The 24,484-nt window shown below is 35.8% G+C and overlaps 3 protein-coding genes across 4 annotated transcripts in view; all 3 read left to right on the plus strand.

The window, feature by feature from the left end:
- LOC126843480 (two pore potassium channel protein sup-9-like) overlaps positions 1 to 4,216 on the plus strand; it is a 28,976-nt gene extending 24,760 nt beyond the window's left edge. The window contains exon 6 of the mRNA XM_050581038.1: positions 2,853 to 4,216. Coding sequence (XP_050436995.1) covers positions 2,853 to 3,191 — 339 coding nt within the window. The 3' untranslated portion in view covers positions 3,192 to 4,216. The remainder of the gene's footprint in view (positions 1 to 2,852) is intronic.
- A 3,636-nt stretch (positions 4,217 to 7,852) lies between these two features.
- On the plus strand, positions 7,853 to 14,362 carry LOC126842852 (uncharacterized). 2 transcript variants are annotated; one of them, XM_050580044.1, is made up of 12 exons: positions 7,853 to 8,070; positions 8,963 to 9,217; positions 10,371 to 10,556; positions 11,203 to 11,330; positions 11,409 to 11,540; positions 11,619 to 11,822; positions 11,917 to 12,207; positions 12,288 to 12,332; positions 12,397 to 12,462; positions 12,787 to 12,855; positions 12,929 to 13,312; positions 13,381 to 14,362. In XM_050580044.1, exons 2-12 carry the CDS (start codon positions 9,086 to 9,088, stop codon positions 13,661 to 13,663), a joined length of 1,920 nt encoding a protein of 639 aa, XP_050436001.1. In that variant the 5' UTR covers positions 7,853 to 8,070; positions 8,963 to 9,085; the 3' UTR covers positions 13,664 to 14,362. The 2 variants fall into 2 exon arrangements, with proteins under 2 accessions (XP_050436001.1, XP_050436002.1); XM_050580045.1 differs by lacking the exon at positions 7,853 to 8,070 and having other exon boundaries at positions 8,887 to 9,217.
- Positions 14,363 to 16,994: 2,632 nt separating this feature from the next.
- On the plus strand, positions 16,995 to 24,075 carry LOC126843370 (cubilin-like). Its single transcript, XM_050580872.1, has 15 exons — positions 16,995 to 17,415; positions 17,833 to 17,902; positions 17,981 to 18,091; positions 18,161 to 18,335; positions 18,394 to 18,602; positions 18,679 to 18,886; positions 19,011 to 19,219; positions 19,286 to 19,520; positions 19,590 to 19,786; positions 19,848 to 20,076; positions 20,156 to 20,376; positions 20,458 to 20,640; positions 20,703 to 20,829; positions 20,893 to 21,077; positions 22,313 to 24,075. Exons 3-15 carry the CDS (start codon positions 17,989 to 17,991, stop codon positions 22,681 to 22,683), a joined length of 2,652 nt encoding a protein of 883 aa, XP_050436829.1. The 5' UTR covers positions 16,995 to 17,415; positions 17,833 to 17,902; positions 17,981 to 17,988; the 3' UTR covers positions 22,684 to 24,075.
- The last annotated feature ends 409 nt before the right edge of the window (positions 24,076 to 24,484 follow it).

A 24,484-nucleotide genomic window follows, 5' to 3' on the forward strand; every position in this document is an offset into this window, starting at 1 on the left:
AATGCTCTTAAACGGTCGACGCCCATGTTGTATTAATAACCATAATAATTTGTATGCCATGCTGATGTATGTATGTATCGCTCCGGTTGGAAGTATATTTTATTAGAGGTGGAAAGTATAAAACATTTTTTCCATTAAAAAAGTGTTCATTGTATTGGCAACAAAATCCGCACTATTAAGTCATCCGTCAGAGTACAAACGAGGGTTTTGGAGGCTACATGAAAAATATATACCTGATATTATATTGTCAATAAACTGGCGTTGAGTGTGGGCTTATAAATGTCGTTATTGTTATAGAACCGTTATTATATAATTAGTCGGTGGCAATTGGGGATTAAATTAAGCTTCGGTCGGGTTAGGTTAATGAACAGCATACCCACATTCGAGTTGGATGGATCCGATTTAAGTGTTTACAATATTTTGGCTAAAACGCGCTTGAAACTTTTTCAAAACAAATCGATAATAATATTAAAAAATGTATTAAAACATTGGTATTAGAAAAAACGGCAACGGAATCAAGCCGGCTGTCGAGATTTTAATATCCATAATGGATCGGTATAATAATAATATACTATACAAGCGTAATGTGATGTTATATTTATGCAAAGTAAAGCGTAATAATTTTAATGGGGCAAAAAAAAAACCTAAGGAATAAGGTAAAAATCTAATATATTTTTTTACACAGTAAACATGATCGGATTGCCGTTCATGGGAAACACTTGGGTGGCAAATAATTACTTGAACATATTTTCTGCAAAGATAATAATTTTCAACCGTATTTCTATGTGCTCTGTTTGTATCACGGTTACGGCTATTCCTTATTGCCGCTATTATTTGCTGGTTTTTTTCTTCTTTTTTTTTATGGCCGAGGGACAGTAATATTTTATCCTACGCCTGGTCAAAGTACAAGAAAAAAACAATACAAATGGGGCGTGTCACGTTGAAATCTTACAATAATAATATCCGCCGACTCAGCGTGTATCCGATTATCTCTTACTCTTATTTTTGTACAATAATAGTAATACCAATGTCGTTTTGCAACCGAAAAGGTCTAGTGACGTTTTGAAACTGTGTGTGTGTATATTATATGCTCCTCTTCCTTTTTTAAATTAATAATAAATAACGTTATCATCATCACTCATACTAGCCGGACACGTCCAGCTCGCTTTAGGACAATATTAGAAAATTCTTACCAAAATGGAAAACGCCTTGACCTAGTCAACATATATCGTTTATTAATACAGGGACTTCATCCCCTAAGGAGATGGGAGTTGAATAGAAAAAAAAATTGTAAAAAAACGTCAATGTCACCTAAATAATTATTGATCACTGCAATTTTATAAACTTTTATCAATTTATGAGACCTCAGTGAACATTAATATTTTTTTGCTGTTTGGGTGCCATGTTGTTATATTTAAAAATGACCTTAAAACATATTATCATAAAACCATGATACTAACACAGACTATAGTCTATAATATGAAACCAGATAGCTCACTCGGCATGTAAACAAAAACCAAGACGGCACGTGACCACAGATCGAGTATAAAATTTCGTATAATGCGTTTCATTAAAATATAGTGTTATCATTTAAATCTTATGATTGATAAGAAGTTTGTACAATATTATTGTAAAATATCTGCACAATAATTTATATTAATTCGTCCGGCTACACTGATACCCCTGTGCCCTGATATCCCTTATCAGTCTTTTTGAAAATTTCCTTTGTTCTCGGCCGAGTGAGCTATCTGTTTTCATTTAGTCTGTGATAATAATCCTTATCAAAAATTGATAAGCTAAGAATCGTTAAAACAAAAATATGTCTTATAACAATTAAAAATAACAAAGTCGAATACCTTAAATAATAGTTTTAATAACTGTATTGTTATAACTATTACTGGAGTTTATTATGTAATTTAACCACAGAATAAATGAAATCAGAAAGGAAAGGTTTAATGCAAACAAAAACGTAGCGGCCATGTTCTAAACCTGCTATAATCATAATAAATTATATCTACACACAACTAACAATAATAATGTGTAAATATCGTACTCTACTCCTCCCTGGTACACAACCCTGCAATAATAACTGAATTTCGATGTGTTAATCGTCCAGGTTGAGAGACCTTTAGCAACATTACCAATTTGCTGATACGATTTTTTAAATGCACAGCAACTTATTATTGTACTTACTATCGAAAAGGACGATTTTTGTTTGGCATTGCAACCGACACCGTTGAATTGGTAGTAGGTTTGGCTGACGACCGGCGCGACAAGGGACTTAATTTCCAGAAAAACTTGCTAAAGGGATGAAAACAGGACGAGATCCGACACCATAAGATAAATATTTGAACGCGCCATTACATCAATCGTGTCTACGTTGGCGGCGCCCCCGAAACGCTGTACAAACAATAGTGAACGACAAGTGCCACTATACACGATGTGACACATTATTGTTATTATTACACATTGTATGTATCCATCCGTAATATGATTTATATAAAAGCGAGCAAGCCCAAGGCGAATTTAAAAAAAAAATAGTGTTTAAATTTCACAACGAAAGGCAAATTTCAATATTCTAGTATTTAGGAAACAGCATTTGATCTTGGAGTGTCTGTCCTAGGTATAAACTAGATTGCTAAGTATACATGACACCAATAGAGATAATTGAAGTTAACATTTTACGCCATCTTTGGGGGATTTAGAACCTTATCACTTAAAAGTTATAAGATAAGTTGGTAACACAGTATCACAAATATATATACACATAAATCCCACATGTGTACATAACTTTTTTTTGTATTAAGTTTACCGTTTATTGTTAATAACTGTGTGCGTTGTCTGTTTCGCAGGCGGCTCAAGGAGCTGTGCGGTTGGAAGGCGACGTGATCACTGCCCATGGGTCAATGTCCAGCTTACCGTTGGGCAGCTTCCGGGTGGTAAGGATGAGCGGTAAGCGCTCGATGTCGCCCGACGACAACACGTCGGTATGCAGTTGCAGCTGCGACCGGTGGGCGTCCAACGGTAACCGCACGTACATGCCCAATTCCGACATTGTCGGCGACATGGGCACCAACGTGCAGCACATACCGCTGGAGACTTTCTACGACGTGGGCTGTCCCCCCGACGTGGTGTGCCACCATCAGGAAGACCAGCCGCTGCGCTATCGCCACCCCCGCTCGTCTATTTGACGTCTGTTCGCCGGCAACGCCGTGGTCAGGGGCGGTTACGCATACAGGCCGTTCGCGTGAACGGCAACTGTGGACACCAAAGCTCAACGACGACGCGCGAGACAGAACGTCGTAATCATAATAATAATATTACACGTCGAACATTGGCATTAGGGAACTACGCGAACGAGTCCGTTTTTTTTTAAGGTTTATCCGAACAAATCGACCTAACCAGTCGAACAATAATACATAGTATATTTAATATATAACCACTTCGGTTCGACGGTTAGATGGACTCAACCGGAATCGGTCCGAAGACTAATCTCTACGGTCTCCGCTCTAGTGTTAATATATATATATATACTGACAATTTTGAACCGGATTAACATTTTGGATATATTTTTTGATTTGATTTTTGCCTTATTCCAAGTATAAAAATATTTTGAAAATGATTATAGGATCGGCCATGTAAGTAGAAACGATACAACTGTTGTTTCAAATCGAAAAATAATTGTATATTATCGGTTATGTTATTATACAATATCGTTAAGAACAAACATTTTATAGCATTTTTACGGATTTTACTATTATAAACTTACAATATTTCATCGGTTTCTACTAGAACACAGTAGAAGACAATATTATTATTACACTACGCCTATACCTACGTCGTGTAGGCGCGAATTTTTAACAAATATGAATTATTATTATGTACACCTTTACACTGTGTATTAGCATACAGAAACGTTGTGACATTATACATAATATATTGTATTATATTATGTATAACGGTAGATTAAACAACACAACAATAATATGTATAGGTGTCTATAACAACTCTGCCGTTAAAAATGTATCGTTTCGTTCGATATTTACATTTTGTTGTAATTTTTTTGAATAATTTTTATTAAATATAAAAAAAACACTCTAATACCGGTTTGCGTCGTCAACTTTTTCCCGTTTTAATATTAATTATTAATAATACAAAATAATAAATACTTGAATAAAATTATATTACAATAATTTTGTGTAAAAATTACTTAGGTTAATGGTTACAAATAAATAATTCGTTAAACGATAATCGTGTAATGATATTAATACATTATTAAGCATCGTTATTTATTTGTTTATTTCAATAATACAAATATCGTGTATTGATTATTGAATTATATTATATTTTTAGCTTTCGACGACGAAAACGTTCTATTCGACTTTTTCTCACAATTTTACGCTTTAATAGCGGATTTCGTCAAATACATTTTTTTTATATAATTATTATTATTATTATTGTCCATAAAATGTTTTTATTTTTTAATTACACATACTTGCATTGTCTTTTTGTTGATTACTCAACGCTAATATTAAAACATAATAATATTATTATGATGTTTAAACAAAATGGTATATTATTTAGTTTTACATTATTTTGTTACTTCATAATAACAATATGTACCTACGTTTAAATATTATTATTATATTTTGAAATTAATATGTACATAATAACTATACGAGTCGTAATTAAACATGTACATACATTTTTACATCATTATTTTAATATTACTAGCTAAATCTATCGTTTTTAAATAAAAGTTCAAAACCTTTTTCCATCGTGCTTGTATTTTTTTTTGCAACCTGATAGCTGATTAAATTCAGATATATTAATAAAATAGTATTATCGAGAGATATTGAACTGACTGCTCTAGATTTCTAATGTTAAAAATATCAATACTTAACTATTCCCAGGAACATTAAAATATTAGCGGGAGAGTAATTGGTAATCCTTTTATTAGTGTTTTTTGCATAGAATTTATCTTTTATTCTAGTATTAACTGAATGTATTTAAAATCGAACATTACTAAGAAGATCCGGGCAGTCTAAATTGTTATTAATAAGATTATATAAATATATAAAATTGTCTTCTAATTTTTAAGGAATCAATTCTAACCCGACTTAAGATTGCATCATAACCTGTGTGTAACGTAGACGATTATTTTGAACTGACTCTAATTGATTGTTCTGGGAGACAGACTCGTTATGTACCAGATTAGAGAAGCATACTCAAGACGAGTTCGTACTAGAGAGAAGTAAACTGTTTTTAAAACATCAGGACAGTGAAATTCGGAACAGCTTCTTTTCAGGAAGTATGAATTTGATAATGCTTTGTAGTTTATGTGCACTAAAAGTAAGCTTTGAGTCAAATATCACATCTAAATCTTTTACAATGTTCATTCGTTGAATACAACTACGATTTATTAAATAATTATTTAATATAACATTTTTTTTTTAATGTGAAAGTCATTATTGAACATTTATTAATATTTAGTTTCATGCCAGGTCACATGTCACATCCGAGGGGGTTTGTGTAGGTTTAAATAATTTTGCATCATCCGCTAGAAGTAATATTTTATAACGTTTACTATATCATTTATAAATAAAAGAAGTGTAGATAAATGGTCATCTTGAGGTACACCTGAAGTTACTTTAATAGTATTTGATTGTTATGTTTTACTATCTGAGATCTATTAATTAAGAATGAATGAAGCCAAGAGAGAAGTGGATTTGAAACACCGATTGTTTCTAATTTACGTATCGAGAGATTATGATTCACTTTACCAAATGCTTTCTCAAAGTCAGTAAATATTACATCTGTTTAAGAATTAGAGATAAAGGATTCCATGATGGACTGTTTAAAAATCGCAATGTTGGTGTTAGTAGATTATTCTTAAGGAATGTTAATACTCAGGTTGTGCCCCAGGTCTCAAAAAGTTCTTGAGTACCTTTAAACCTTCGCCGACATGTTTTGTGCTGGAAACTTTAAATCCTATAGTTTTAACTTTCATGCAACGTTGCTCTACCGATATTATCGATGGCTACATAATATAATAACGAAAATACAATCTTAAGTTGGTAATCTTCTTTGAAATTGTTGACAATCATGTAAATGTACCGTTATCGTACGATGATCGAATCTCCATGTTCACAAACTCTCATTTGGTTTGTGTTTATCACAATTCATTGGTAAATCGGTTCAGTTGTGTATATATGTTATTTTAATATTTATGTTATGACTATATACATGCTAAAAACTGAATTTATATAAAGCCAAAACGGAAAAAAAAACTCTTAGTTGTCGTCGACAAGCATATATTTTTTTTTACATCATAATTCTAAAAGTGGCTTCTATTGTTGTAAGGAAGTAACGCAAACACAAGATGGAATTTCTCGCCAAAGTGGGTTATGCATGTTGTCTAACTGTACAGGAGTTATTTAATAGTAGTAGGTTTCTAGCCACAGCGTTTTGTTCGTCCTTCGATCCTGGCTGTGTGGTCGTTAGAGCATATTTGGGTGAATTGGCAAGAATGGTGAGACATTCGTGATCCTTCTCATAATTTCTTTCAACGAAGACTAAGGAGCATTGTGACAAAAAAACCCTAAGGCCATAAGGGTTTTACAAGGTTAGTCCTGGTTGGCTTTTCGTAAATGTATTATTTTAAAAATCACGTAGAGAAGACTTGAGAGTTTGACATCATCTTGTTGATATCGTTCATTAAAATTATGTAAGTGAATTTAACTTTCGCCTATCTTAATTGTTTTGAATTTGGTAGCAAGTTACTACCAAGAAGCCATTTTAAATCGTACCTTCGTCTCTAGAGCTTTAAATCCGCCTCTATTCTGCTTGACTCTATTTTCTGTGCGGAAAAAGCACTTGGATAAAGATCCAAGTGTACATTATCCCGTTAAGTTAAAATTTCATTCATTAAGTGCGGAAACTAAAATTGAAGAATCCGAAGTGTGTACGTGTATAATAAAATTATACAACGTGAAACACCCTGTATAATAGAACGTAGTCAACTATCAACAGTGGTACTGTATTGAACAAATTGTGATCGTTAATGATGACATAGCTACCGAAGAATATTGTAGTTACTTATTTTAACCTAACCTAACTATTTGTGCTACAATAATTTCAGGGATGGTCTGAATAAACGTTGACTCAGAAAGCAAATTTAAAGGTGACCCTTAATATTCATAAAAATTAAGACAAGTGGAGTGGACTACTGTCTCACACTCTTCCCTTCCCTGGATACGCGTCCGATAATCGTTTATAATCTTCATCGCCTTTCTGTGATGATTGCTCTGATAACTAGGTAGGTATTTGTTTCATCTTGGCACAAACCCAAATGAATGATTGGTAAATTGGGTCATAATCATGACCGGTTGGCTCCAAAGACTGATGTCACCAGCGATAAAATTCTCTGACAGTTAAACCGTGTCCTCGTGTGCCGAATCGTGTGACTGGATCACTCGACCTTGGCACGATACTTACAAAATACAAATGAAATCAATAACTATTGACTTCGGCTGACAGTTTGTTTTAGGCACCGTTACAATATTAGCATTGGTACCTATCATGCTTTTAAATCCACTTGCAATCGTGCTTTTTTAGTCAACGATAAGTTTCTAAGCCAGTTTAATGTGTGCCACGTGGAGCGGCTTCAAAGCAATAGGTGTATGCACGGCTGACGAACAACGCAAAATGACGATGTGCGCATGCGCATTAGTCAATCGATCACGTGAGCATTTTGCAGCTGGCGGTTGCTACTCATGCAGGCAGCACCAGCTGCTGTTGTTAGTGTTAGTGTTACATACCTACTTCATGTTAACATATACCAAGGTCCAAGGAATGACGCTTAAGTAAATCCTCCATGAAATACATTGTTTACATTGAATGTTGTGTAATAATTTAGTATACGTGGTTGGTGGTATGCATTTCATGTTATTAAGTCTACATCTACCCCGATATAAATATTTTCACCGCGAGTGACGACACACACTTTATTCAAGTCGTTAAAACCAGAAGCGCTGCACAGAATCAAAGACCACAGTTGGATTGGGCAAGGTATATCCACAAAATCAATGTATTTGTTGTTCCTAAAAAATATTGCTTTTTTATACTTTATCGTCCAAAATAAATGATATAAAATTGATCACTAGCATACATTGTTTTAACTAGTAATGAGAAATAATTATTTTCTAAGATTAAAGTTATATTTAAATATAATAAATAATAATAATTTTACCAGTCTTGTTTGAACAATCGGCCATAAATACAAATTTCTAATTTATGGTTAGGGGAGGGGGTAATTGCACTCTCTTATCCCCCCCATGTTCTTTACACAACGCCTACAATTTATTATTTTATTTGAGTCCATGGTGGAAGGGAGCGTTATGGTCACAGCCTCTTCGCCACCTTGGTCCGAAAAATTAATTAAGATATACAAATTCAAAATAATTGTTTCGCCCTTTATGCTCTATTACAATTTTTAAAAATTCGCTACTTCTTTTTAAAAAATTCTAAAAATCCCATCCACTTGTAATTTAATTAAAATAACCGCACGTACCTACATGTAGGTTTTTTATGCAAGTAAAATTATCGATTCATAATTACCGTTGTTGTAATAAAATATTAAATAATAATCATCAATACTTATCATATTTTATCTTCCTCTCAGTTAACTTGATCATTGATGTTCACTGTAATAACTAATAATTCTCTTCTCTCCTTCTATTCTGTTTTCTCGGTCGTAGTTAAAAAATGTATGCATGATCATTGATCATGATATACAGCGTCCTTGGAAACGGTGATACAAAACCCTGGTTGTCAATAATATAACTGTTTAATTGATAACTACCCGTTTGCGTTTGCCTTTTGGACCAGCCGCTGTTTTCTTATCCACTTAACAGTTAATATATTTTATACATATGTATAATAGCCGTTTTTTTGTGTACAGTCAGGTGCGAGCCCAAGAGGTTGCTGTTTGTGATTAGAAAATTAAAATGCTCGAACTTGTGCGTTAGCGACCAGAATTCCATTAAATTTAACGTCCAGACTTATATCCATAAGTAAATGCATCATGAGCGGCGGTCAAATGTGTCGGGTATGCGGCCGTGGTTTCTTGAATCCGCTGGATGTGGTCAACATATTCTGTCCAGAAGGGAAAAAGGACTGTATCGCTGCGAAAATATTCTACACTTTAACGATTATTGTGAGTACACAGCTCTATTTAGTTTTAACTCAATTAATTCTTCACTGCATGGTATTTGGTTTCGTTTGCTGTCTAAAAACTACTGGTGTAACTCTAAATCTACAGTATTGGACAAACAAATTATATTTTCTCTGCTAACTATAATATCTAAGTAAAAAAAAAAAAATACCTTTGATAACCAGTTTATCATTTACAGCAGGCGAAAAATATTATAATAACAATGTATTGAGGTCAACATAAAATTAAGTAAACCTTATGTCTAGGCTTTGAGTTTCTTTACAGTCTGTAGCACTTTCTTACCATTTTTTACTTACCTGTTCCAAATTGTAGCAATTATTAAATCCAAAATTTTGATTATAAATTAAATAACTAATAATAATATTATTAATTATTACCCATGTTTATTGAGTTATTATAAACAACAACCAAATACTTCTTATCACATTAAAAAAATAGTTATTTTTTTATAAGTCACTCTGAAACGGCTCATATACAACGATGAAATACGTCGGTTTTCATTGTCACAATAAAACACGTTGGTCAAAACCGAAGTGTATTGGCAAAAACCGACAGTTTTTATATCTGTCGAATCTTGATTTTAAACACGATGGGTATAACCGACGAGTAAATCCGTTGTATTTGATCGTAGTGTATGAGCCGCTTGACATTAAAAAATTGCTAAAAAAATATTTGTTACTATATCCCAATTTTTTTTTTTTGCTGAATGTGACTTTCTGTCAGCGTCTTGAAGAAAAATGCGCTAACATTGGCTTTTATTTATCCTCTAAGCGCTTGCAAACGTGGTGTTAGCATCGTGACTTTTTGTAAATTTATTACGTTAGGGACTTATTATAAACAGAAATAATATGACAACGTAAACACCACAGAGCGACCATCAACGAGATTTTTAAGGACACGACTGTTTAGAGGTTAATACTAAAACTAAACATTGGATAAAGTTCTTTTTAAATTATAGTATAATTTTTAAACTCTATATACTTGTGAATGACTTGACTTGAGGGTCAAAGGTTAAGATGACCAATATTAGTTGTCTTAATTTAAATTTATTAAAACTTATATTTTATTGTTGTTTTTTGGACTGTTTTACTATTAAATATAATTGTTTTAAATGTATTTGTTTATTTTATTATAGGTAACAGAAGATGATCCAACACCAAAACATATCTGTAAAATATGCTTTGGACATATAGATTTCTTTACAAGATTTGCCAATACATGCAGAGTGACAAACATTTCTATAGTTAACAATCATCTCAAAAATAACGTTACATATAGAGAAGAAATGACAAGGTTTCTGTCTGTTCCTGTTGACAATTTGGTAAGGAATTCTTAGAATACTGTACTCGACATTTTGTAGCAAAATAAAAAATCTGATTATTCCGAAATATCGCAACAGCTAGTTAAGAGTTTGCAATAAAAATTATATTTCGACTGCTCCAACAAAAATGGTCGTATCTTGACATTTGTTGATTTTGAGTTATCGTCACCACAATCTGATAATGCAATATTTTTCTGTATCGCCTACGAAAACATTTATATCTGTTTTTCGCCTGAAATTTTTAGAATGTCCAAAACATAATAAGAATATAGATTTGAATGTTTATTTTATTCACCTTGAGAAGTAATGAGAAGAGATGAGATAAGATGAGACCTTTTTTATTGGGGTAGTCAATTTTATGTCCTTGTCAATAAACTATTTTGCTTACATCCTATGAAACAATATATATATATATATATATTTAGGGTAGAATATTTATTTTAAAAAAAATTAGGTATTGTTGTCAATTTTTTTATTATTTTAAATTAGTTTATGATCACTATACTTATGTTGTAAGAATGTAAACTATATAGTCAGCCAGTTATATTTTGGGAATGATGATAGTAGATAGTAAATAGATTAGTTTTGACTATTTATTCGATAATTTCTATTATATTATAGATATGTGCTTATTATTATTTTACAGTGCTACAAACAAAATTCCGATGTAAAAGGTATATATGATATGTTTGTAAAAGTCATGAAGAGTCCATCACCTGTTAAAGATAAGCAAAATGCACCTGTTATAAGTCAGAAGTTACCTATTAAGCAAAAGTTTGTGAAACACGCGTCTTACCTGCTGAAAAACTTAGAGGTTGAAAATAAAATTGTAACATTTTGGTTTATTTACAGTGCACATAATATTGTCAATAACAATAACAATGTAAATACAAAGGAAGCTCCGCATAAAGAAAACAGTAGTAAAGATCAACCTGGTATGCCTAGTTTGGTTGTTTTACAACAACCATTGAATGGACCTACAGCGTAAGTCGTTCACTGGCGCTCGTTAAATATTTAATGTAAATTAACGCTTAAGTTGTATGTATAATAAAAATTGAATAGTAAAAGCAACAATGAAATCATATGTTTGGATGACGACGATGACAATGACGATGTACAAGTAATTGAAAACGTAAACGCTAGATCTAACATAGTGAAAAAAAGGAATGCTACTGTTGTATTGCAAAAAAGAACTGGTCAACCACTAACCACGCCTATAAGTAAAATAAATTACGTTCAACTGAGAAATATACGTCAGGTTACAAGGTACCTAACTGTCATTTAAAAATAATTTATACTCGAACAATTGTTTATTGTGTTATCAAAAAAAAATGTCTTACTCGTACTTGTGTCTCTGTAGCATTGATTCCCATGGTACGTCTAATGTTCCACCAAGAAATTCTATAGGAACATTTTCACTAGCTCAACCACCAAATAATTCAGAACAAATGATTATAACTCCTGACATACCGGCATTACCTTCTACTGAAAGTACCTCTTTTGATTCCAATTCTGATCATTGTTATGCGGTCTCGGATGTTGATACCAACAAGTCGGTTGGATCTTCAGTTACGCCAGAAACAGGATTCCATTTTTTATTTTCTAGTGACCAAACTGTGGATTTAACTAGTATAGATACATCACCCAAAAAGTAAGATTGTTGTATTAGGAATACATCAAAATGTAACATACTCATTAATAAATTGTGGTTTTATTTATAATTTTTTTTAGGAAGCTCAAAAAAGTAATTAATCAGCGAAAAGTTAACAATAGCAGGTAATAAATAATTAATTATTAATATAAATCACTTTTTAATGGTTTTATTTATTGTTGTATACAGAAAATTAGTTAAAATTTCTTCGGTCCCAGTCCAGGATATTATGGTGCCAACTGTACAAATTGAACAGTAAGTTTCTCAAAATATTTAGTAAATAGTATCAAATTTGTTGTTGTATGTAACAAAAAAAATTAATTTTTACAATATTTTTTAAGTAAACATTTTTCTCTGTTTGTCGTTTAACTATTTTAATAACCTTAAGATAGTTTGACATTAGGATTCTGGTGAGGCCTGATCATAATGACCCAAAATTACCAATCATAAGATGTGCATGGTTTAAATGTTATCTGTTGCAAAATCTAAATAAATCTAAATGATTTGGTTTCAATATAAAAATTATTTTCAAAAAATTGGAATTATTAGCAGAAACTTAGGTTTTTTTTTAAATTTCAGACCTCCATTGATGAACGGATCCAGACCTAAAAGAACGCAGACAGTTGCAGCAAGCACTGAAGTTAAAAAGTAATATTTTATATTGAAATAATTATTTTTTAAATGGATTAAATTTTTAACAAGTTAATATTTTTTTTTTCAGATCGAAGAAATCCACTTCAGAACAAACCGATGGAATCAATCAAAGACAATGCTCTATACAATTGTTACCTCTTGAGATATCTCTATATCAGTGTCCGCTTTGTGAAAAATATTTCTCTTGCGTTAAAAGCCGTCAACAACACGAATGTAAATGCCACTCTTCGCCTCCGCCACAACCATCGTCAACAGAGGTATGTGAGAAATTAGATTCACCAACACGTGAAAAAACACATTCGACTAGCCAACAAGAGTTTCTCACAAAATTGAATCTTGTTAAACGAGTGTCTATCAACTTGCCAAAACACTTTGCCAAGCGTAAACACTTACAAAAGGCTTTAGCGTTGTGCGGCAATGTTTTAGGCAAATATAAATGCCATTACTGCAGGTTGGATTTAGTAGTGTTGCATCAATTAAATTTCCAGTGCCATAACTAAATTTTAAATTGAATTCCAGGTACGAGACGTCGCGGCCATACATACTGTGGGCCCACATGTACGTTAACCACGTGCAGTTCGCCTCAGACACGAGATCAAACTCTTTTTGTTTTGTTTGTAATCGGTCGTTCGGCAAGCGTACAAAGTTACTCAAGCATCTGGACAAATGTGTGGAGAACCACCAGGAAATCGAGTGCATCGATAACCCATGTGACGCCACACTGTCTTGTGATTATAGCGATGCAAACATTAATTCACTTCAAGAACTAGAAGATAAGTTGTGGACACTTGTAGATGTCTAGAGCTGAGTGTCCGTTTCAACACTTTTACTCGGTTCAAGGAGAACCCAATCGAGAATACAAATGCCGAAATGGTTTAGTTATTTAATTGTACAGTTTTTTTGATATATTCATAAGTTGTTGTTGAACATCTTATTACTGAAAATTGATTTTGGTCAATTTTCTTTTTTTTTTATGATATTGTATATTGGACTTTTTATGTTACATACTATTTGTTTTATAATTTTTAAAAAGCCAACACTAAAAATACTGTACGAAGATATAAAAATATGCAACCGTAATCGGTTGTATTAAATATTATGTTTTTTATTTTTAGCTAATAAATTGTTAGCCTATTTATAATTACAGCCCTTATATTACAGTATTTCCTCTAGAACCAAATGTGCCATCAATATTATATAGCAATTTTTACCTGACTTGATGAATAATACATTTCGAATTTAATCAACTACTAATAATATCATGTTAGGCCGTTTAAGTAAAACACACCATCAAAACATAACTAAGTAAAATGAGGAATATACTTATATTGACTTATTTACTATATTAATATAATATTATAAATTTATATTTATTCGATTGAATATAATAATTTGGTTAAAATATTTAAGGTTTTACTTAACATTACACACAATTACTATTTATTATAAAATCGTATTACTCTGTTTACCGAATTTCTTCTTGGACTTTTATTTAAGTTAAAAATTTATTTTAAGTAAAAACATTAAAAAAAAAAAACAAGACCTCTTACAAAACTGTGGACAAATATCACAAATAAAAAGTTCCTATTTCTACAGGTGCTTTGTGTAATGTGTTTTTTTTTATATAATAATTTAATTTCGAACATCGAGAAATTATTATTTAAGTGTATTACAATGTTAATATAAACAAAAATCTGTTATTATGCCCAGCAAGTGACATTTGTCCTTTTTGTACCAAACTATGGAAATATAGTTACACATTTTCATGTTACTTGTTGATAAATTTAATTTTGTTGAACTTTGAATGTTATTACTCATAGTATCTGTATTGGTTCAACTGGTTAAATAGTAATATGTTTGTGTATTTTGTCCAATAAATTTGCTGATTACAGATCAGGTAATCCATTCATACATAAGTACTAAGACAATTTCTTTTTATGTTTTATATTAATTGAAACTATTTAAATTTTGACTAAACTGTAGTTTTTTTTTTTTTTTAAATACCTGTTTAATCTTATAGAAATTCCCGTTAATATATAAATAGTTTTACTTTGATCAATTGATAATTAAACTACTAATTGTAAGCAACAGTTATTTTAACGTTATGACGATATTGAAAAATACTGATGAGCTGTTTTTCTGGATTGAATACAGTGGTATACAATTCAGAATAAAAAATTTGTTATCATGTGCAATTTAAAATGTAAATATTTCATATTTGTAGAAAATATACATTTATTATTATATTTGTTTTGTACGTACATTAAATTAAAAAAAGAAAATTCTTTCAGTTAATTTATATTAATTTTACTTTTTATTCATACTGTTATATTAGTATTTAGTACTGCTTTTTATTTCTTATTTTTCTATGCTTGGAAAGTAATATATATATTATATAATAATTTATTCAGACCAAATAGTTTTAACATTAAATTTACTTATGAAATTTTTTTTTGAACTGATTTAATTTTAATAAACCGTTTGTCAGTGGTTCAAAAAAAAAAAAAAAAGTAATAAATTAAAAATGATTTACTCATTTGTTTTTGTTATAAAGACATTTTAGCCAATAAAATTTAAATTATGAAATAATGTAACTTAAATCTAAGTATATTTCTATGTCTTTTCATTTAATTTTCCGGTTTTGTTATCAAAAACAGTAATTAATTATTAATCGTTTTATAATTTAATTTCTTTAGATCTAAGTAACCCACTATTTATTATTAAAGCACAACTATTTTTAATCGAGTCAATGTTAATATTGTATATATGTTCTTCAAACGTGATCGTTTAAATGCGTTTTCAATTTCTGTGGGAAATATCTTTCCCTATTTGTATTTGTAGTTTTTTGGCTCAATAAAAACCATTTTCTTAAATTCACTATGTTCTTTCAATTATTAAGGGGCCGAAAACTAGGCAACCAAATCTACATATATGCAAATACATATATTTGTATACTATTTAAGGAGCCCGGTCGCGGCCGTATTTTTTTTAATAAACATGTCTTACAGGAAAATATACGACGCCCCGTATTTTTCTTTATTTAAGTTTCTATGTGACTTGATAAGAGTTTGATCCTACAAAGATTTATGATCGATAATTATCGAAAAATATTTTCGTAAAACAAAATGTGTTTTACCACCGAAATGTCTAAGCTCAAATACAACATTTTATACTTAAACGTACAAATCGGTCTGAAAATAAGATGAGTCGAATCGAAATGTATTGAAATTTTCTAGTAATTGTAAACTTAAATAGTTTCATATTAATATTTTTCATATTAAAATTTATCATACTAGGATTCCTATTAAACACTTTGTATTAATCCCCTGTCCTAATATTTTGGGTCGATTCCCATTGCCAGTCTGCCCATGTCCAATGCGTTTCACAAATTTGCAACCCTCCAGACATTTTTGGTAAATTTAAACCTTTTTATTTTATTCATCATCTTCAATAAAAATTATAGTGACCCGTTCACATACGGATGTTAATCAGAAGCTGTAGCACTTTTGATAGCTTTATCTAATTAACATTTAAATTAGGTTTTGGAAAAATTAGCCATGACGCTGCCCCAGAAAAATGATCAAATTTTAGTTTTAAAAGTATATTCCACATCGTGTCCTCCAATAGAATATTATTGGATAGATTATCGTCGACTTCTGGTTGTCGAATAGAGTGTGCAGAGTCGTTATCGTTATCGCCGCATTGCTGATAACGATATTACGCGCACAGCTTCCAGCCACCTCTGTTCGGGGTGAACCGTAGCTGCTATGCGGCGCGCGGCGGAGACGAGTTGAACTTTCGTCGAAAAAAAAAACGGCGGATCGCGAAGCAATGAATGATGGTGGCGGGGAAGCGCACACAGCCGGAAGGAGGGAGGGTTAGGGATGAATCCGCGTAACGCTGTACGCTAACGTGCTGCCGCTGTTTGGGTTTGTTGACCGATTCGGGCGTGGGCAATGCCGGAGTGAATTCGATCTGCCGTCTAGGCCGCGCAAGCCCGGTTGCGAGAACAGCCCCTCCCCTGCGGAATACACGCACTCTGTGTACAAACGCCGTCACCACTCGTCTGCCACCCCTCGAACGACGGCGGCGGCGGCGCGAGAACGGGTGTGTTCGACTGCGTGTGTGTGTGTGTGCGTGTATGTGAGAGCTACTGTCGCCGGATCTCGAGCCAGAGCGGTGGCCGGACGATCGTTACCGGATCTCCGGAACAACTGTCCACACACATACATTCGCATGTACCCGAAAACGTTATCGTAACGAAACCGTACGCGTCCGTGTCAGTGGCGTTAGTCGGCGCGCTCGTTCAAACGACATATTTTGTTTTGCGAAAAAGTGACCCAGTTTCGCGCCGCAGCGAGTGTTCGTCGCGTCTGCGGTCGTCTCGCGCTCGCCGATACGGGTTGGCGCGCTCGCCAGGTCGTACTCGACACGGCCGCCGTCAGGTAGATATTGGCACCGACCGATACGGACAATGGGAATACGCCAAAGGTAGTGGCCGCCGGCCGTGGAAACCAGCTGACGACTGTTAAAACCGATTAGCGCGAGTCATTCGTAAGTACACGTTATGCTTGTCGAACTCAGTCGGCCTATACACTTGCGGGTGGGTGATTGTCATTACGGAGCTGGTAGTTTTGAGTACATATGTACTCGTCCGCCGGAGGGGGGGGGCAATCGGAAAGTGTCCGCTGTTGAACGAGTATTGGCGCGCACTTAACACTTGATCTCTGGGTGGGGGAGGGGACTCAAAAGGTGCATGATATTAGGGGAGCGTATCCGTGGCCTATCATTAGTGAGCACACTATCAATCGCTGTCAATAATGGATTGTACTCGCATATAATAGCGAACACACTTTTAAGCTCCGCTTAACAACGAACAAGCTCAATAGTGGACGTTTTTCAATGGATTTACTGGGTTTTTACCAATAATATATTGTTGTTGTTTTATTAACGTTTTGCCGTTGTAACCAGGTTTGTGCACGCGCATTTCTCGAATGACAGTTTGACGTCGCCGCCGAAACCATACTGCCTTGCCGCTATGGTAAGTCACCACACCAGAAACGTCTCGACTGGCCGCTCTATTTTTCTTACACCTTCAACCGGTGTGTTTTGTTTTAAGGACATAACATGGCCGAAGACTATTGGCATGTCCGTTGGAGACTTTTGGTGTTCCGGTTCCTGTTGTTGTTGTTGTCGTCGAGAACAGCCAATGTTCAGAGAGTGACTACCGGTTAGTATACATATACGGATTCCCTTGGACCACCGCCGGCGTGTTCAACATTGGCGTTTATTTTTTCAGGATGCGATCAGACGTTTGTCAGTCACAACGGCCCCCAAAATGGCACTTTTCGGGCGCCCGAAATCGTCAACACCGCAGGCGAGTCCAGGGTGTGCGTGTACACTTTCGTGGCCGCATCGCATCAGAAAGCCTACGTGTCGTTCACGTCTTTTCAGCTGCGCAGCATTCCTCCAGAGTAAGTGGACAAAAACGGGCAAACGTTTTCTTATTTTCATACACTCGCTCGTCTTCAGGTGCATACACGAGTACGTGGACGTCTACTCCGAGGTGCAGCAAGTCGACTCGGAAGATTTGATCAACTCGCCGTTCGGCGGACGTTATTGCGGCCTGATCCCGCCCAGGGACAGGATATCCTTGTACAGGATAGTAGCTTTTAGTTTCTACTCGGACAAGAACACTTCGTCGGCGTTGTTCCAAGGGCAGTTTTCGTTTCAGAACGACTGTAAGTGTGTTGCTGGCACTGTGATTTTTACACACGTGGCGTGATGTCTTAATAATAATAATAATATTGTCCACAGCCAATTTCCAATTGGGCACGCCGTCGCCCGTCAGCCCTTGCTCGTTCGTCGTACATTCGAAAATCAAAAGGCAAGGAAACGTGCTGACGCCCACTTATCCCGGGATATACCCGAAAGGGCTGAAATGCACGTACCAGTTCCTGGGGCAACCCAGCCAGAGGGTGAGGCTGGAATTTCGGGATTTCGACCTGTTCTACGGCGGACCGCAGTGAGTTTGTCTACGACGCTGGTAGACCGAACCTAACCAAACCTAACCAAACCCAACCAAACCCAACCAAACCTAACTGCCAAACAGTCGGAGCTTTTTTTAACCATCGAATTTCGATTTTCAGTTGTCCATTCGACATTGTCAACATATACGACGGTCCTAACGCGACCAGTCCGCTCATCGGTCAGCATTGCGGCCAGCAACGGAATTTGGTAGTGTACTCTACCGACCACGAGCTGTATGTAACATTCGAGACCCTGCAGAGGGCCACGAACACGCAAAACCGCGGGTTCAAAGGCATGTTCGAGTTCAGCGAGAGCTTCGTCAAACTGGGTGCGTGTACCTGTTTCCAAAACTAAAATATGTAATGCGCCATTTTTGACCACTCGATTCTTGCAGATTTCATCGGCAAAAACGACGGCGAACACATCCGGGGAACGGAATGCGATCAAAAAGTGTTGAGCAAGAAAACCTCGTCCGGATATATATTCAGTCCGAACTTCCCGTTTCCGTACATACCGAAAATCGTTTGCCGGTATTTCATATACGGCATGGAAGGCTCGCAAGACCTGGAGAGGGTGAAACTGGAATTTTTCATTTTCGACATTCCCAAACCCCGTCGAACGGACCAAGAGTAAAACAACATAACATTACATTTTGCATTGCTGTTTCGCTTCAAAACGTTTGTGTTTGTTTTTACTAGTTGCACGGACGGCTACCTAAAGATATACCTGAAGGGTCAAGAAGCCATGGACCTGTACGACAAGTTCGACTACGAAATGTGCGGCGACGAAGTGGACGAAAAGGTGTTGGTCAGCGACGGTGCCAGGCTGGCGATGGTCTTCAGTAGCGGAGACCAGCAGGGTCGTGGTTTCAAAGCCAAGTACACGTTCGAAACCGGTGAGTATGAATATTTTAACAATAATAATAATATAATTAATTACTTTGCGCTACAATACAGAGTACCTGATACCCGGCACCGCGGCTCCGAACGGCACGTGCCATTTTAGCTATCTCAGCGACTCGAAGAAACGCGGTGACTTCAATTCGCCCAGACATCCGGCCAACTACCCCAACGGGTTAAACTGTACGTTCCTATTTTTGCCAACCCCCAACGAACAGGTCACGCTGATATTCGACCAATTCAAAATCAGAGCCGACCGAGCGAACACTTCGCTTGTACAATTCGGGTGGGTGACAATACCTAACCTGACCTAACCTGACCCGACCTGACCTAACCTGACCTAACCTGACCTGCCGTGTGTTTAGGGTGACGGTTTGCACCGAAGACTGGGTCGAGATATACAACATCTACAAGGACAATACGGAGAAAATCGTGGGCAGATACTGCGGCATGACGGCGCCCGGACCGCTGGAGTCCAACCGGGGCGCTCTGGGTTTGAAAGTGCTGTTGCACACCAACTCCCAAGGCGTTTACAGCGGTTTCAAAGCTAGATATTTTTTCGACGTGGCCAAGCCAATATTCGGTGGTAGGTGATTCGTTCTGATATGTTTGCGGGTTGGGTTGTGCTAATGCTTTTTGGTGATTTTTTTTTTTTGTTTCGTCGCAGACTGCGGCAGCAATATAAGCAACACGGATTCCGGAAAGGTGCAGAGTCCGAATTTCCCGCTCAAATACACTGCACCGGAAAGGGGGATGCCGAGCAGGACGTGCAATTGGTTCATAAACGTCAGGCCCAATTACAAAATACTGCTCAATTTCATTTCGTTCTCGGTCGAAGGAGATCCATCGAGTAGGTTTTTTCCACGGTACACCAAAGTTACGATTATAAATCTGGTGTTTGTGTGTTTACAGCCAGAGGCTGTGCGACGGCTGTGGTCAGGCTTTGGCCGTCCATTGACGAACCGCCGTTGGAGCTATGCGGCGAGAAACCCAGCGGGCCGTGGCAGTTCTTGTCCGATTCCAATCAGTTCAGGATCAGGTACGGACCGAGAGAACGCCCAATTGTATTTCTTATAATATACTGTTTGTATTTTGTCGCTAGTTTTGTGGTGGCCGACAAGTCGGGAAACGGCACCGGGTTCAGTGCGGTCTGGACCGAAGTGCTGGAATCGCCGGGCCCTTGTCCGGGGTTTCAGTGCGAAAACTCTAGCTTCTGCATATCCGACCAGCTGCGGTGCAACAGCGTGATGAACTGCGGGTCCAACGATCAGTCGGACGAGAGCGACTGTGAGTATTAGGCAAACGCATCATGTAGGTACGACATTAGCCGGAAGCAGCCGGAAGTAAACGGTGTATCGATCGCCTAAATAAGTAACGTTGTTTTCTTGTCGGCATAGGAAATCCAACAACTCGTCAACGACCTAATGCGCATTTGATATTGTATTATCCTTTTTTTTTTTCCGGCATCTGTTACCGATATTCTCAAATTCGATTTTAACGATTTCGTTTGCCCCCGACCAATCTTGGTAACCGTATGCGACTGACTGATTTATTATACGTGCTATATATTTGGTTTCCTATACTTGGTTTACAATACACAACAATACTATAACAGCTATTATATACCGCTTTCTAGGCGAACCTCGTTAGGCGATAAAATCACTTCCAAGAAAACGCTCCTAAGCGTTGAGTTAAGATGATAAAAAACTACTTAGAATCGGCAATATTAAATTTATACTAAAACCGTGCAATACACATAATTTGCTCTATGTTTTACATAATACCTACCTAGTACCTTCAGTGAAATTAGTGAAAATATTATCACTTACTTTTATTATTGATTGTGCTATCGATACAAAGGGATTCTGATTAGTTGCACGACTAAAAAAATTAATTGTTAATAGTTAAACCTTAGTTTTTGCCATAGGCGCAGTTTTAATAAAACAATTGGGGGGGGGGGGGCTTAGCTCTGCATTTTCAGGGTTTTCAAATTAACGAGGTTAATGGTTTTTTTGAGCAAGGATGTATAAAAATATAATAACTAACACTTAAGTTTATTTTAATTTCAATTTTATAGCAAAAATATATAGAGTATAAGAGTTATACGCTTTGCTTGTTCTGTAAACGTGTCAATAACTTTTTTTATGTTAATTAATTGGCAAACCTGTAAGTCTATTCTCATTGAAACCCCATGGCAAATGAACATTTTTCTTAAAGCACTAAAAGAACATTCACAAGATGCAGAAGTAATGCAAAGTATGATAGCCACCTGAAATCAATTCTGCAAAAAGCAGAGGTTTTAATACATAAAAGGGTGCTAATACCCCCTAAGCCCCCTAATTGCGCCTATGGTTTTTGCTTTAACACCCAGATCTACTGTCACAGTGTTGGTTACTCCCGGCTGGGTTGAAATACACACCGTTGCTTAAGTACTGTACGAAGAACACACGTCTTAGCACGGTGTTTATATTTTTCAAACATGTTTCAACATTTTTTTATCATGTAACATGTTTGCATCGCAGGTTTGATTGAACCGGAAGCCATGAACAACGTGGTGATGTCGGCGGTGTTGACTATGGCCGCGGTTCTGGCGTTGATGTTGTTGGGCTGCATTTGTTGCCGGCGGCGGTCGGGCAGGGATCGCCGGCAACGGTTCCGGCACGGCGGCGGCGGAAGAGGAATCGGCGGCGGCGGCGGCGGCCGTGGCGGCGGTGTCGTCGGCGGCGGCTACAACAGACACCGGCGACAGCACCAGCATCACCAGCATCACCGCCGTCATCAGCAGCACGAGGTCCGGCCGCCGTCCCTGAGGTCGCTGAGCCCGACGCCTTCGTCCGGCCAGCACGTGTGCGACGAGTTGGGCGAGCGTTTCACCAGCGTGGACAGCGTTTGACGCCAGCCGCACCCGAGCCATCGCCCCTAGGGCGTTTTCCCCATGGTTCCGCTAGCCGCGCTTAAATCCAATCGCACCCCCCCCAGCCCGGGCCAACTCGCGCCACGGCTATCGCTCAACAATCACTAGGTACCTCCCCCGTAGCGTGGCGCGATGTCGGCCGTGCCAGAACGCGCGGACTTGCGATTGATTTGCGTGCAAACATAATGGTACTGTAGGCGCGCAAGTACGCCGAAATATTGTGTACATCATAGTTTTAACCGTTGTACGATAATAGTAATTAACGTACAGTACCTAGTGCGTACCTAGTTGTAATTAATAATTGTTGTTTTATACTGAACCGGCGAAGGAAAAATAATAATCACAATAACGGCTTTCGGTAGAGCATCACGGTAGTTATTATTCGTAATCAATAATAATAATAATTGTTATTATTTATTAAGAAATAAAAGTGATAAGAATAGGATTTTATCCGATCCCGAACAATCTCTGATCTTAGCGCAATCACTCAATCAAATCACGATTTTTTAACATCATATTATATTCTCAATATTATTGTTATAAATAAAAAAACTGCTGTTGTTACTATTATTTAAAAAAAATATAATAATATTTGCTTTAGTCGCGAGCCGTCCTGTAGTTCAAAAAACAACACATACACATCCGTTGACAATATTAGTGTTTGGAAGTGTTGAGTCTCTGAAAACCTTCCATCAAGGGCCAGGTGAGCTGTGCCACGAAGAAGGCAGCCAAGAGTTTTTTTTTTTCGTTTTAATTTCGGCTAAAAAACAGTTTAAGCAATATTATTATATCACTACTATTGTTGTTTGGTCGTGCGGTTTAGGAGAGGGAGGGATAAATGGAAACATAATTGCTCAATAATAAGTTACTCTTAAAAAACGACAGCATGGCGAGTAAAAAAAATATTATAACCGTAATACTTATAATATTATGTGTGTGTGTGTGTGTATATAAAAATAATATAACAATTGTACAACTGTGGAGTAAATACAGATAATCGTTTCGTTATATTTAAACAAAAAAAAAAAGCTAAAAAAAAAAATAAAATTTATCGTATACTTACATTTACTATTGTTATAGGGATAATGTTTTTTTAAGTCTAGAATATAGAGCGATTGGCGCAGTATAATAAAAAACAATCAACATCAGAGACAATTGACAGTGACAGTATAAATTTCAAATATACACTAACCTAACATTTTTTTTTTGTTGTTTTTTTTTAATTCTAAAATTTCGGTTGTGACTCGCTGGGTTGTGACCAAGCTTAAGTGGTCTCAGTTTTTCGGTGTCTATGATTTTTTATGGTTCCGAATTTATATGTTCTTATAATACCGTCTTCTTCTCGTGCCAAAAAAAAAAAAAAAATAAGAAACACAGTCATCCCAACTCATGACGTTACTGCTCAACGCGATAGCTTCGTCCCCCCTTCGTTTGGTTTCTTCCCTTTATGCATTAAGTTAAGTATTTCCTTTTAAAGTAACAATATTTACAATATTATAGTTGTTGTTGTGTAAGTCGTTATGGAATTTCTTCAAATAATTTTAACAAAATCAATACACTATCCCAAATTGAAATACATTTCAACGGACGGATGTATATTTTAATAATTAAGATAGATAATAATAATATTAAGTATATAGGTATACATTTATTTACGTTTCGATATTGGCAATCCAACGTTAATAAACGCATTATAATAATAATGGATAAAATACTTGCAAGATTATAATAATAATAATTTAACGATAATCAAATATTTAGCTGTTAAGTGTATACAATA

The sequence above is a fragment of the Adelges cooleyi genome, unplaced genomic scaffold (assembly GCF_023614345.1).
Source record: "Adelges cooleyi isolate 19-005CV unplaced genomic scaffold, UGA_ACOO_1.1 ACOO_flye_CR_arks_rails_tigmint_CR_PRNA_574, whole genome shotgun sequence".
NCBI classification, from domain to species: Eukaryota; Metazoa; Arthropoda; class Insecta; order Hemiptera; family Adelgidae; genus Adelges; species Adelges cooleyi.

Coding starts and splice junctions, on each gene's coding strand:
- LOC126842852 (XM_050580044.1), top strand. CDS start 9,086: ATGAGCGGCGGTCAAATGTGTCGGGTATGCGGCCGTGGTTTCTTGAAT. Junction 11,541..11,618: donor CCATTGAATGGACCTACAGC/GTAAGTCGTTCA, acceptor AAAATTGAATAG/TAAAAGCAACAATGAAATCA. Junction 12,463..12,786: donor CCAACTGTACAAATTGAACA/GTAAGTTTCTCA, acceptor TTTAAATTTCAG/ACCTCCATTGATGAACGGAT.
- LOC126843370 (XM_050580872.1), top strand. CDS start 17,989: ATGGCCGAAGACTATTGGCATGTCCGTTGGAGACTTTTGGTGTTCCGG. Junction 19,521..19,589: donor CCCCGTCGAACGGACCAAGA/GTAAAACAACAT, acceptor TGTTTTTACTAG/TTGCACGGACGGCTACCTAA. Junction 20,830..20,892: donor TCCAATCAGTTCAGGATCAG/GTACGGACCGAG, acceptor TTTTGTCGCTAG/TTTTGTGGTGGCCGACAAGT.